Source organism: Sapajus apella, unplaced genomic scaffold, assembly GCF_009761245.1.
Source record: "Sapajus apella isolate SASKATOON/1434 unplaced genomic scaffold, GSC_monkey_1.0 scaffold7, whole genome shotgun sequence".
Taxonomy (NCBI): Eukaryota; Metazoa; Chordata; class Mammalia; order Primates; family Cebidae; genus Sapajus; species Sapajus apella.
The window spans coordinates 3,235,237-3,250,405 of NW_022436947.1; the positions used below are offsets into that span (position 1 = coordinate 3,235,237).

Consider the following 15,169-nt stretch of genomic DNA (forward strand, 5'->3'; position numbering starts at 1 on the left):
GATGGGGGCGGTCAGGGTCGTGCGGAATGGAGGATCGGGGCGCTCGAGGGTTTTGTGCGCACTAGGTGGGGCGCACGAGCAGAGGAGGACGTCTTCCGGGTGGAGAGTGGGGGATAGCGCAGAAGGGGGCAGTGGGGTGGGGGCAGGGGCGGGCGGGAGAGGGCGCTCCAGAAGGGGCGCCGCTGAGGCTCGTGGGCGAGGGAGGGAAGCGGGGAGAGGGAGAACCTGAGCCCCCGCAAGCTTACAGGTTTCTGTCTGCGCAGTCTGTCAAATGGGGCTGCTGATGTTTCTGCCCTAGAAAGTGTAGCGCGTGGGGCCCCATCGCGGCTTTTGTCGTGCAGTAATACATATGATGAATTTTTCATGGTTCCGTGTGGGAGAAAGGCATTTGAGTCTTCCCTCTGAAGAGTGAGGGAAGGAGAAAAAAAAGCAGAACAGCGACAGCTAAAGGGAAACAGAGCCGTTTCTGGTTTGGTTTGTTTTCCCCAGAAATGCGAGCTAACAGCATTCCTTTGATTGCCCTGGAGGCCGTCAGTCATGGCTGCAGTGAAGCCTGAACTGCTTGAAGGCAGGAAAATAAGGAGCCCAGAGGCACAGGCAGCGGCTGAGGGCTCAGGCCGAGTTATAATAAATAACACCCTGGTGTCAAATCCCAGGTCCTTGAATTTTACCAGGGGAGGACAGGCCATGGAGAGAACGAGCAAGGAAAAGAAGTAGGTTTATCTGAGGATTTATATTTCTTCTGAAGAGTTTTTTAAATGGGTGATTGGATTTGGTGTTTTAAAGAAATGTTTATTTGTCATAACATAAAGAGAGACTGCTTCTAGTCGTCCCAGTTTGTATGTTGAATAAGGCAGAGCATGAATGGAGACTTCTAAAAATTACAGTGGAAATTCACAAGTACACACCTGAATGGAGCCGAAGCTGTCCTCTAGCAGCAGGAGGACAGCAGCTCCGAGGACCTTGTTTCCACCCGCGGGGGAGGGGGGTGTCTCCCTCGTTAGGCGATTGAGTGGGATCCGCCAACAGGGAGCATAAACTCCTGTCTTTAAAATTCTGAACATGAAGTGTGTCAGGAGCAAGCAAGTGCTTTGTGAAACCCTATTCTTTAACTCCCATTCCTCACGTATTTCCAGCCTACTTCTAGTGCAAATGGCTAATGGGGTGAAGTAACATCTTCTAAAAATGACTTGGAGAACCATTTTGTCTCACCCGCACCCGCAGATGGTGTTTTTTGGCTACATGGTCTTCAGTATCCTCTTTGGCCTCCTGGCTGACAGATACGGCCGCTGGAAGGTACGTCGGGCCTCACGGTCTCATTTGGAATTTTCTTTTGTGTATTCTTTTGAGGGCAGCCTTATCGCTGTTTCTCTTTAGTAGGCATTTCCCTCCTATTACACAAGATAGGAAATGTGGATATTTTCCTCCCTGATGGAACATCCCAGGCTTATCTTCTGGACATCTCATTTTTCTCAGGGTACCTGTGGGCACAACTTTTTCTCTGCATTCCAGGTGTGGAGTAAAAGGAAATGCAGGTATTACAGAGTTCCAAGAAATCTCTACCAAGAAGCACTAGAGGAATGAAGGCCGCTAAGTGGCTCTATTTGTACTCCTAAAGGTTGGGACTTAGAAGTAGTCATGGGTTGGTTAGATGCCCCCACCATGTCCAGTTTACTGTGGGTTAAGGACAGTGGCTCTGATATCGGTGGGGGAACATGTCCGTTCTCTCTATCCACACATTCACTTCTAAGAGTTAATAAGGGGAAATGGAAAAGGCCCCTTTTGTCCTTCACAACAGCCCTATTTCTCTTGGGAGGTTTTTCCCTCTGGTTTTCGTTTAACTGACACGTTCACTGCTGCAGCTGCAAGCTCAGAAGAAGGTGTTCTTCTTTCAGGGAGACACCTACATGTCATGAACAAATGTCCAGAAAGTCTCTAGTCCCCCAGAGCACTCAGCTGGGTCTAGAGGGAGCAAGTATCCCTTAACTTTGGGGCAAGAGAACTCACCCTTGTGCACCTATCTGTTTGAAACTAGCAGGAATTGGTCACAAATGAAAAGACAAGTCCAAGTTACAATCAGTAGGAAACAGATGCAAGTTTTAAAGCATGTGATGTAATTTTAGAACAAGAGAAAGTAACACCACTAGTGCCGGATGGCCAAGGCCATAAGCCGAACCTGCTACCATGAGGCAGAGGCGGAGAAAGCAGTTCTCTGCGGGACCATTTGCCTGAATCTCCTGTCCAGGGACAGAAATGGAAACCCTTGATCTTAAATGAGAGAGTTTAAAAAGAAGCCCCCCCCAAACCCTAGACCTCAACCTAAAGAAAAGGAGGTCCAGATTCAGGTAGACTCACCCTTTTGTGCCCAGTGAAACCTCTGGAGCTAGGGGAACACGGTGGGTTCATGTAGCAAGTCCATGAGGAGACTCTGGGTGATTGTGGGGTAAGGGTCTGATGTTGCTCTGAACCCTGCCAGCTATGCCGGAAACATTGACCTAAAGGAAGAAACAGAGGCAAAATTAATATAAGTAGGGAGTTTATTTGGACCAAGGTTGAGGATCGCAGCCCAGAGGTCATATGGTCCAGTTGTCCTGAATATATGCTCTGATTAGCAGCAGTTACAAGGGAGTTTTTTGAAGGAGGGGAGAAAAGAATTTGGGGGTACTTTGCAAGTTAACTAATAATTTACACTGGTTCATTAAAATAACATAATCTATCTTACCTTACCCCTCATTGTTCTTTTTATCACAAAATCTAAACACATGGAGATAATGGATGAGCGTCATGTTGAGCAACTTGTGGTAACATTTTAGGTAATTTATCAGCTAGTCTGGAAACTACAGGGAAGGAAAGAAAAACAAAATGCCTTTAGACAATTACCCAGGGCGTGGGTGCGGGAATGTGACTGGCATCCCACTGCTGCTGTGTCTCTGGACCTGATAAATTCTGCATACCTCACATTCCTCAGACTGCTCTGAGCTGCTTTTCTTTCTCAAGTTGATGGATGTACAGAATTAAAACATATTAGAATGTGGACATTTGCAGGTATCAACATAGCAGCTACACATTTTGCTCACGTTGGTTTAGCTTTGAAACTAGCTCCTTGCTCAAAGTCACGTACCTACTAAGATTAGACATCAAGACATAAATTATGTCTTCTAATGACAAACCCAGCTCTGTCTTTTCTATTTGCTTGATTTCTGGTGAAATTCTCTCTGAGCATAAACACGAATGGAGGAAACTCAAAGGAAAACATGAATAGAATTGGCTGTATGTTTTAATCTATAACATGAAATAACTATCATAGATTCTTGTAAATATGAAAATACAAGTATCTCAAAAAGCACAAAGTCATTTTATAAAAGAAATGCAAATGGTCAAGCAACATTGAAAAAACATGAAACATAGGATTTATCAAAAACAAAATACACAGCAGGATATAATTTTTCCTTTTCAAATCTGTAAGGAAAATTTTCCTTAAAGAATCCTGCACCATTGAAATGGACATTTTCATGCCTTGCAAGTGTGTAGACACCCTCATTATACCCTATTGGTGTTATTGTATCATCATATATAATAAATGCTATTGGTATAATTTTTCTGACCATGGGCTTGGCAGTATGAATCAGGAACCTTGAAAATATTCTGCTAACCTGACCATTTGTCTTCCAGAAATCTAGCTTGCTAAAGATGTCAGAGAGGGCATAATGACTTAAGCACAGATACCATCACAGCTTATTTTAATAATGAGAAGTTCTGAAACAACTTTAACTTCAACGGTAGAGAAAGGTCTTATGTATTGCATGTGTGAAAGTACATCTTTTGGCCGGACGTGGTGGCTCACGCCTGTAATCCAAGTACTTTGGAGACCAAGGCGGGCGGATCACCTGAGGTTGTGAGTTCAAGACCAGCCTGACCAACATAGTGAAACCATGTCTTTTAAAAAAAAAAAAATACATCTTTCCACTGGAATATGTACAGCCATTAACACATTGTTTTACAAACAGAAGATAAAATGGTGTTAAGAGTATTTTCTCTGGGTTGGACAATCAATGATGGTTTCAATTATTTAATTTTCTTTTTTCTGTATTGTGAACTATGAACTTACATGATCCTTATAATTAAGGAAAAAGCAAATACCTTACATGTGCTCCTGGTACTCCTCCCAGTGTATTGCCTCACTGTGTCCCCAACAGCCCTGGGAGGAGGGAGGTTACATTTTTGCCTTCTGATGTCCAAGTTCAGGGACCTGCCACCCATAAAGTTGGGCACAGCAGTGTAGTTTTTTTTTTTTTTTTTTTTTTTTTTTTGAGATGGAGTTTCACTCATGCTACCCAGGCTGGAATGCAATGGCACGATCTCGGCTCACTGCAACCTCCGCCTCCTGGGTTCAGGCAATTCTTCTGCCTCAGCCTCCTGAGTAGCTGGGATTACAGGCACGCGCCACCACGCCCAGCTAATGTTTTGTATTTTTAGTAGAGACGGGGTTTCACCATGTTGACCAGGATGGTCTTGATCTCTTGACCTTGTGATCCACCCGCCTCGGCCTCCCAAAGTGCTGGGATTACAGGCTTGAGCCACCGCACCCAGCCAGCAGCGTAGTTTTAAAGAATGGTCTGAACTTGGAAGGTCTGGGCTTTCAGACACTAGCATGGCATGGATTGTATTGGTGGATGACTGAGAGAGACCAGTGGGCTTGCTATAGAGGAGCCCCTCGGAGAAGACACTGTTAGGAGGGAAACAGAAAATCGCCTTCAGAAGTTAGGGCTTCTTCCCTCCCCGCATGGAGGCGGGTCCCCGTCATCAGTGTTCTGTTGTTGCTTCAGATTCTGCTCATCTCGTTCCTGTGGGGAGCCTACTTCTCCTTGCTGACCTCGTTTGCTCCTTCGTACATCTGGTTTGTCTTCCTGCGGACAATGGTGGGCTGTGGCGTGTCCGGCCACTCACAAGGGTAAATATGTTACCCAGAGGACCCTGAGACAGAAACACCTACCCCTGCAGGCCCTTACCCGAAACCTGCACTTAATAGACCAAAAGCATTGTGAACCCAGTATACCCGAGACAGGTTTTGGTCCATTTAGAAAGCTTATTTTGCCAAAGTTAAGGACGTGCCTGTGACAGCCTCAAGAGGTCCTGAGGACATGTGCCCAAGGTGGTAGGGGTACAGCTTGCTTTTACACATTTTAGGGGGACATAATACATCAATTAATACATGTAAGATTATGGGGTCTGTTGGGGGTGGCAAGGGAAGGACAGTGAGGGGGTGGGGAGGTTAGGGAGGGTTAACATGGGGAGAAATGCCAGATGTAGGTGACGGGGTTGGAGGCAGCAAACCACATTGTCGTGTGTGTACCTATGCAACAATCCTGCATGATCTGCACATGTACCCCAGAACCTAAAGTACAATTAAAAAAAAACATGTAAGGTTTACATTTATTACCTCTGGAAGAGCAGGACAACTCAAAGGAGGGTGGGGGGCTTCCAGATCATAGGTAGATGTAAATATATTCCTTTTTTTTGAGATAGTCTTGCTCTGTTGCCCAGCCTGGAGTACAATGGCACAATCTCAGCTCGCTGCAGCTTCCGATTCCCAGGTTCAAGTGATTCTCCTGCCTCAGCCTCCCGGGCAGCTGGGATTACAGGCGAGTGCCACCACGCCCGACTAATTTTTGTAATTTTAGTAGAGATGGGGTTTCTCCATCTTGGCTAGGCTAGTCTCAAACTCCTGACCTTAGATGATCCCCCTGCCTCAGCCTCCCAAAGTGCTGGGATTACAGGCATGAGTCACTGCACCCAGCTGATCTCAACATATTCTGATTGGCATTGGTTGAAAGAGTTATTATCAGTAGAAAAGAATGTCCAGGTTAACACATTCTGGTTTCTACAACCAAGGTTTTATCATGCAGATGAAGCCTCCAGGTAGCCAGCTTCAGAGGAAAGAGGCTGTACATGTTTTTTTTTTTTTTTTTTTTTTTTTTTTTTTTTTTTACCAGACTTAAGGTCTGCATTGATGTTAATGCTGGGGTGGGGAGTGGAGCATGTATGATAAGGCATGACCGACCCCACTTCTTGTCATGGCCTGAACCAGTCTTCTAGGTTAAATTTTAGAGTGCCCTGGCTGAGGAGGAAATCCATTTAGATGGTGGTGGTTGGGAGATGAAGGGGGGGAGTGCAAATTTTACTTTTGGTTTACAGCATTCATAAGTTACAGATTTATAGACATCACTGTGCAAATTCAGCCTGAGCTTTGTTTGGTTTTTAGTGATAGCCGCTTATTTAATGCTCCGGTAGGAGACATTTTCTCCTTAAAATGATGCTTGGTGGTGAGGCTGGTAAAAAAAACATGTACAGCCTATTTCCTCTGAAGCTGGCTACCTGGAGGCTTCATCTGCATGATAAAACCTTGGCTTTAGTGTATTAGAGACTGGTGCGGCAGCTTACAAATTCCCTGGCAATGTCAGAAGCTACCCTATATGGTCTACAACGGGGAGGAAACCTCATTTGTGGGAACTCCCCGCCCCTTGAATTGACAGGGCCCCTTGGGCGATTCTCTTCTGGGTGCCTTGGAGCAGGTTATTCTTAAGATATATTAGGAGATGTCAAAGCACCTAATTACTGCCCTCATGTGTTAGAAAAAAAATTGTTCTTCCCTGGGGCATACAGTATGCTGTGGAGCCCTAAAGGAGTAGAAGTTAAGTAAAAATTTAAAACATTCCCCAGGAAATAGCTCAAAAAATATGTTAAAACTCCCAAATTCTGGCTAGTAACAGCAACAGAGAAGAGCAATTAGAAAACTAATGGAATACCTTTCTATTCTTCTAGTCACAAAGAAAATATGTACTTAATTAGAAACTTACGCTGGGTGCGGTGGCTCACGTCTGTAATCCCAGCACTTTGGGAGGCCAAGGAAGGTGGATCTGAGGTCAGAAGTTCGAGACCAGCCTGACCAACATGGTGAAACTCCGTCTCTACTAAAAATACAAAAATTAGCTGGGTGTGGTGGCGCATGCCTGTAATCCCAGCTGCTTGGGAGGCTGAGGCAGGAGAATCACTTGAACTTGGGAGGTGGTGGTTGCGATGAGCCGAGATTGTGCCACTGCACTCCAGCCTGAGCGACAGAGCGAGACTCCATCTCTAAAAAAAAAAAAAAAAAAAATAATTAGAAACTTGTGCCTTGACTGTTCTCATTACTTGAGAGAACTATTTACCTTCTCTTGAGTGTAGTTTTAATTTCCCAATATGTTTTAGAAAAGGGGATCGGGCTGAGTGCAGTGACTCACCCCCATAATCTCAGCCCTTTGGGAAGCTGAGGTGCGACCTTTGCTTGAGGTCAGAATTGGCAATGTAGTAAGATCCCATCTCTGCAAAAAATTAAAAAATTAGTTGGGTGTGGTGGTGAGCACTTAAAATCCCAGCCGCTTGGCAGGCTGAGGTGAGAGGATCTTTTGAGCCCAGGACTTAGAAGCTGCAGTGAGCTGTGATCAAACCACTGGACTCCAGCCTGGGAGACAGCCAGACTTTGTCTCTAAAAGAAATAAATAAGAAAAAGGAATCAGGCCTGGGGAAACATTTTGCCAATGCTTCCCTTGGCAAAACAGATAAGGCTTATATTTTCTTTTCTTTTCTTTTTTTTTTTTTTTTTTTTGAGACGGAGTCTTGCTCTGTCGCCCAGATTGGAGTGCAATGGTGCAATCTCGGCTCACTGTAGCCTCTGCCTCCTGGGTTCAAGTGATTCCCCTGCCTCAGCATCCTAGGTAGCTGGGATTACAGGTGCACGCCACCACGCTCGGGTAATTTTTGTGTTTTTAATAGTGATAGGGTTTCACCATGTTGGCCAGGCTGGTCTCGAACTCCTGACCTCAGGTGATCTATCTACCTGCCTTGGTCTCCCAAAGTGCTGTGATTACAGGCGTAAGCCACTGCCTCTGGCCAAGGCTTACATTTCTTAAGTGATAGAAGCTTTGAAGTATTGGGAGTAAGTTGTAAACCCGGGAGCAGCTGTCAGTTTACTTCTTATTTTTCTCTCATGTGGATATTAGCTGTCACAATTATGTTCTGATATATCGTCAACTTCTATGCTCTTGAATTCTTGATCCCTGTGACAAGAACAACTGATTATTTTTAAAAAGATTAGTTTTTAAAACAAAATTGTGCTTTTTCCTGCTTCCTGTTTAGGTTAATCATAAAGACTGAATTTTTGCCCACAAAATACCGAGGCTATATGTTACCCTTGTCTCAGGTAAGACAAAATAGGAGTTCTACCTAGCTTCTGCGTCCTATGGGATGGGATGTACATGCAGGCATACTTTGGAAATATTGCTGGATTGGTCCCAGATCGCTGCAATTCAGCAAGTGTCAGAATAAAGTGAGTCACACAAACTTTTGTTTCCCAGTGCGTGTAAATGTTACACTATCCTGAAGTCTGGTAAGTGTGCAATAGCATCATGTCTACAAAGCAATGTACACACCTTAATTTTAAAATACTTGATTGCTGATAAAGTCTAATGATCGCTGAGCCTTTAGAGAGTCATAATCTTTTTGCTGGTGGAAGTCTTGCCTCAGTGTTGACAGCTGCTGGCTCATCAGGGCGGTGGTTGCTGAAGATTGTGGTGGTTGCTGAAGGCAGTTCCTTAAAAACAGACAACAATGGGCCGAGCGTGGTGGCTCTTGGCTGTAATCCCAGCACTTTGGGAGGCCGAGGCAGGTGGATCATGTTTGAGACCAGCCCGGCCAACACAGTGAACCCCTGTCTTTACTAAAAATACAAAAAATAACCAGGCATGGTGGCGGGTGCCTGTAATCCCAGCTACTTGGGAGGCTGAGGCAGGTGAATCGCTTGAACCCAGGAGGCGGAGGTTGCAGTGAGTTGAGACCATGCCATTGTACTCCAGCCTGGGTGACAGAGTGAGACTCAAAAGCAAAAAAAAAGCAAAAAAAAGACAATGAAATTTGCCACATCAATGGACTTCTTCTTTTCCCAAAAGATTTCTCTGTAGGCTTCGGTGCTGTCTGATAGCATTCAACCCGCAGTAGAGAACCTCCTTCAAAATTGCCGCCAGTCATCCCAAACTGTGTTATGCCTTATCAACTAAGTTTAGGAGTATTCTAAATTCTTTGTTGTCATTTTGACAATGTTCATAGCCTCTTCACAAGGAGTAGATTTCACTTTTGTGGCTTATCCATAAATATTAATTCTGTAATATATACTACAGTAATATATGTATATATTACACTATATAAAAATACATGTATATATTACACTCATATATTGCATGCACATATATGTAAATTATGTAAATATATTAGTGTAATATATACAAAATATATGTATATATAGTTTATATTTTGAGGTCAGGATATGTAAATATATGTATATATTACACTAATATATTGCATATACACAATTTACATATATGTATATGCAATATATTAGTGTAATATATTGTATATATTGCAAAATATATATATTACACTAATATATTGCATATACATAATTCGCCTATATGTATGTAAATTGTGTATTTACATGTATATGTAAATTATGTATATGCAATATATTAGTGTAATATATACGTATATTTTGTAATATATACAAAATATATATTACAAATATACATATTTTGTAATATATACAAAATATGTATTACACTAATAGATTGCATATATATATGTAAATTATGTAAATATACTAGTATAATATATACATGGTACATATACATTTATATGTGTATATATTACTGTATTGTGTGTGTGTGTGTGTGTGTGTGTGTGTGTGTAGCTTATATCACCTTAGAGGATAAAAGTGAGGCTCTAATTATTATTATTATTTTTTGAGACCCAGTTTCACTTTTGTTGCCCAGGTTGGAGTGCAGTGGCGTGATCCTGCCTCACTGCAATCTCCATCTCCCAGATTCAAGCGATTCTCCTGTCTCAGTCTCCTGGGTAGCTGGGATTACAAGTGCCTGCCACCACACCCAGCTAATTTTTTGGATTTGTAGTGGAGAGGAGGTTTTACCATGTTGGTCAGGCTGGTCTTGAACTCCTGACCTCAGGTGATCCACCCGCCTTGGCCTCCCAAAGTGCTGGGATTACAGGCATGAGCCACTGTGCTCAGTGGGGTTTGATTTTTTCTTTTCTTTCTTTCTTTTTTGTTTGAAACAGATATTTGCTCTGTCACCCAGGCTGGAGTTCAGTGGAGCAATCTCAGCTCACTGCAACCTCTGCCTCCCAGGCTCAAGTGATCCTCCCACCTCAGCCACGTGAGTAACAGGGATTAAAGGTGCACACCACCATGCCAGGTAATTTTTGTATTTTTGTAAAGATGGGGTTTTGCCATGTTGCCTAGGCTGGTCTTGAACTCCTGAGCACAAGCAATCCGCCCACCTCAGCCTCCTGAAGTGCTGGGATTACAGGTTTGAGCCACTGTGGCCAGCATATTCTGATTTCTTTAAAAAATAAGATTTCTTAAAAATAAAAAATTAGATAGCCAGATAGATAGATAAATAGGTAGATGTGGTCTCATGTGTTGAACATGCTGGTCTGAAACTCTTGGTTATTCTGCCTCAGCCTCCTAAAGTGCTGGGGTGACAGATGTGAGCCTTCACACCTGGTGAGCAGTAGTATTTTGAAAAATCTTTTTTTCCGAGGGTGGGTCTCAACAGTGGGCTTAAAATACTCAGTAAACCATGCTGTAAACAGACATGCTGTCATCCAGGTTTTGTGTTCCATTTCTAGAGCACAGAGTAGATTAGCATCATTTAAAAATTTTATTTTAGTGATACATAGATGTACATATTTTGGGTATATGTGTGATAATTTGATACATTCATGTAATCAAATTAAGGTAATTGGGATATCTATCATCTTATCTCTTCTCTATACTAGGAACCTATGAATTGTTCTCTTCAAGCTATTTTGAAATGTGCAGTCAGTTAATACTAACTATAGTCACTCTACTGAAACACCAGCTCTTATTTCTTCTATCTTTTTGTTTTTGCGCAAGATTTAGCATAATTCTTATTTATTTATTTGTTTTTGAGGGAGAGTCTTGCTCTGTTACCCAGGCTGGCATGCAGAGGCATTATCTTGGCTCACTGCAACCTCCACGTCCTGGGTTCAAGAGATTCTTATCCCACAGCCTCTCAAGTGGCTGAGATTATAGGAATACACCACCACACCCAGATAATTTTTGTATTTTTTTCTTTTTCTTTGAGACACAGTCTTGCTCTGTCGCCCAGGATGGAGTGCGATGGTGTGATCTCGACTCATTGCAACCTCCACCTCCTGGGTTCAAGCGATTCTCCTTCCTCAGCCTCCTGAGTAGCTGGGATTACAGGCGTGCACCACCATGCCCAGCTAAGTTTTGTATTTTTAGTACAGATCGGGTTTCACTATGTTGGCCAGGCTAGTTTCAAATTCCTGACCTCGTGATCCAACCGCCTTGGCCTCCCAAAGTGCTGGGATTACAGGCATGAGCCACAACACCCAGCCCTGCATTTTTTCTTTAGTAGAGATGAGGTTTTGCCATATTGGCCAGGCTGGTCTTGAGCTCCTGACCTCAAGTGATCTGCATGCCTTAGCCTCCCAAAGTGCTGGGATTACATGTGAGAACCATCACGCCCGACCCCAAGATTGAGCATAATTGTTAAGGGCTCTAGGATTTTCAGAATGGTCAATGATCACTGGCTTCAACTTGGTCACCAGGAGCATTAACCCCTAATAAGAGAGTCAGCCTGTCCTTTGAAGCTGTGAAATAGAGCATTGGTTTTTTTCCTCTGTAGCTGTGAAAGTCCTGCATGGCATCTTCTTCCAATGGAAGGCTGTTTCATCTACACTGAAAATCTATTGTTGAGTGTAGCCCTGCACTGGTGATCTTAGCTAGATTTCCTGGATAACTTGCTGCAGCTTCTCTATCGCACCTGCTGTTTCACCTTGCATTTTTTTTTTTTTTTTTTTTTTTAGACAGGCTCTCTCTGTTGCCCAGGCTAGAGTGCAGTGGTATGGTCTCAGCTCACTGCAACCTCCGGCTCCCAAGTTCAAGTGATTCTCCTGCCTCAGCCTCCCTAGTAGCTGGGATTATAGGCATGCACCACCACACCCGGCTAATTTATTTGTATTTTTAGTAGAGATGGGGATTCGCCATGTTGGTCTGGCTGGTCTTGAACTCCTGACCTCAAATGGTCCACCCACCTCAGCCTCCCAAAGTGCTGGGATTACAAGCGTGAACCACCGTGCCCGGGCCACTTTCTTATCACTTTTGCTCACTAGAGTTCATTTCCTTCAAGAACTTTTCCTTGGCATTCACACCTTGCCTATTAGGTGCACGAGGCCTAGCTTTTGGCTTACGTCAGCTTTCAACATGTCTTCCTGATGAAGCTTAATCATTTCTAGCTTTAGATTTAAATAAGAGATGTGGCTGGGTGTGGCAGCTCACACCTGTAATCCCAGCCCTTTGGAGGCCAAGGTGGGACGACTGCTTGAGGCCAGGAGTTTGAGACCAGCCCACACAACACAGTTAGACACCATGTCTACAAAAATTTAAAAATCAGGCCAGACACAGCGGCTCTCACCTGTAATCCCAGCACGTTGGGAGGCCGAGGTAGAAAGATCACTTGAGGTCAGGTGTTTGAGACCAATTTGGCCAACATGGTAAAACCCTGTGTCTGCTAAAAATACAAAAATTAGCCTGGTGTGGTGGCAAGTGCCTGTAGCCCCAGCTGCTCAGGAGGCTGAGGCAAAAGAACCGCTTAAATCTGGGAGGTGGAGGTTGCAGTGAGCTGACATTGTGCCACTGCACTCCAGGCTGGGAGACAGAGCGAGACTCCATCTCAAAAAAAAAAAAAAAAAAAAAAAAAAAAATTGTAATATTTGCAAAGTGCACTCAAGCAAAGCACAATTAAAAGGAGGTGAGCCAGTGCCTGCTTATTTTTGGCTGGTTGATGGTTCTTCAGTTGACACACTTATTTGGTACAAACCAAAGGGCCCTGGGAATGCTTGAAGCCATAAGTCCAATGCGAAGGTTTTCTGAATCCAGGATTATCATCACCCAACAGCAGCATTTAGAACGCAGCAACCAAAGAGTCCAGTGACTGGTCTGACTGGAGTGACAGAAGCCTAGGAATGCATCCAGGATGAACTTTCTTCCCCACCCAGCCTTCAGTGGCGGGTCCCAGCTGCTACCCCTTTAGGCTGTGCTGCCCCGCTTCCAAGGAACCTGATGGTTGAAAGTCCAGAATTAGTTCATACCTGAGAGAATGGGCCAAAATTGCCTCTTTAGGTGCTCCCAATTCCTCCTTAGGCCCCTGCTGGCCATTGATTAGAGGTTTTGAATCCAGAAGAGAGGTCATTCTGGGTGCCCTGTCCCATCTCCACGTAAAGCCCTGATTTTTCAGAGGAACCAGGAAAAAGATGACCCTTCCCACTGAAGCCTTATACACTTGGCAATAAATAAAGCAGTAGGAAAATACTTTCAAATTTATTTTGTTAGTAAACATAGGTGACAATTTTTCTTTTTTTTTTTTTTTTTTTTTGTGTGTGTAAAGATGGGGTTTCACCATGACAGCCAGGGTGGTCTTGAACTCCTGACCTCAGGTGATCCACCCACCACTGCCTCCCAAAGTACTAGGATTACAGGCATGAGCCACCACACCCAGCCTGACAAAAAAATGTTTTTAAAGAATCTAAGGCCTGGGGCGGTGGCTCATGCCTGTGATCCCAGCACTTTGAGAGGCTAAGGTGGGTGGGTGACAAGGTTAGGAGCTCAAGACCAGCCTGGCCAATGCGGTGAAACCTCATCTCTACTAAAAATACAAAAATTAGCCAGGTGTGGTGGTGGGCACCTGTAATCTCAGCTACTTGGGAGGCTGACACAGGAGAAGTGCTTGAACCCAGGAGGCGGAGGTTGCAGTGAGCTGAGATTGCGCCATTGTACTCCAGCCTGAGCAAGACTTTGTCTCAAAAAAAAAAAAAAAAAAAGAGAATCTAACAAGTACTGGATAGTGATTCTTTTCAATCCCTGCAGCTCTCCTCTAATCTTTGTCAAGATAGAGGCACAAGCCAGGTGTGGTGGCTCATGCCTGTAATCCCAACACTTTGGGAAGCCAAGGCAGGCAGATTGCTTGAGCCCAGGAGTTTGAGACCAGCTTGGGCAATAATGTGAAACTGTCTCTACAAAAAAAAAATGCAAAAATTAGCTGGGTGTAGTGGCGTGTACCTGTAGTCCCAGCTACTCAGGAGGCTGAGGCGGGAGGATCACTTAAGCTCAGGTGACTGAGGGACTGAGGCTGCAGTGAGCCATGATTGTGCCACCGTATGCCAGCCTGTGCAACAGAGTGAAACCCTGTCTCAAAAAACACAAAAACTGAAGACGCACACTTCTAATACTTGGTGCTTGGGTCTTGCACGCGGTGTTATTGACTGAGCCTGCTCCTACTCAAGCTCTCCCATGGATGTTTTCTCTTCCACCTGCGCCTCTTACCTTGCCTTGCTTCCTGGTTATGTCTCTTCCTTGCTGGTCTTATTTTCCATGTCTCCTGGGTCATCTGATATGCTCCAATACTGGGCCAGCTCATGCCTGTAACCCCAGCCTTTTGGGAAGCCAAGGCAGGTGGACCCTGGCCCACATGGAAAAACCCTGTCTTTTTTACTAAAAATACAAAAATTAGCTGGGTCTGGTGGTAGGTGCCCATAATCCCAGCTACTCAGGAGGCTGAGGCAGTAGAATCGCCTGAACCCGGGAGGCAGAGACTGTAGCGAGCCAAGATTGCGCCACTGCACTCCAGCCTGGGTGACAGAGTGAGACTCAAAAATATATATGCATACAGGTATTGGTCGACTTACGACCTATGCAACTTATGACCATTCGACTTTACGACCACAATCGCTAGCCACGACTGCTCCGCGTCTGGCAGCGCAAACGTTGCCCAGCTGGGCGTACGACAGTGCGGACCAGCTTCCGGTAGCATTACCATCTCTGCATGCACCATTTCAACTGTACATATAGCCTACTCAACTTACGACCAAATCGTGTTACGACTGGTCTGCCAGTCCCAGTCGTGGTCATAAGTCGAGCACTAGCTGCATGTATAAAATATATATATGTATAAAATACATAAAAATATGTATGTACACACACACACACACACACACACACACACACACACACATATAT

At 44.3% G+C, this 15,169-nt stretch overlaps 1 protein-coding gene across 6 annotated transcripts in view; it reads left to right on the forward strand.

Moving 5' to 3' along the window:
* SVOPL (SVOP like) overlaps positions 1-15,169 on the forward strand; it is a 105,739-nt gene that overhangs the window by 31,782 nt on the left and 58,788 nt on the right. For 3 of the 6 annotated variants that reach the window (XM_032275864.1, XM_032275865.1, XM_032275866.1), the window contains 3 exons: positions 1,225-1,296; positions 4,827-4,951; positions 8,176-8,239. In XM_032275864.1, the coding sequence (XP_032131755.1) occupies positions 1,225-1,296; positions 4,827-4,951; positions 8,176-8,239 (261 nt within the window). Of the gene's footprint in view, positions 1-237; positions 714-1,224; positions 1,297-4,826; positions 4,952-8,175; positions 8,240-15,169 lie in introns of those variants that run through there. The other 3 variants (XM_032275868.1, XM_032275867.1, XM_032275869.1) reach the window with 3 other exon arrangements.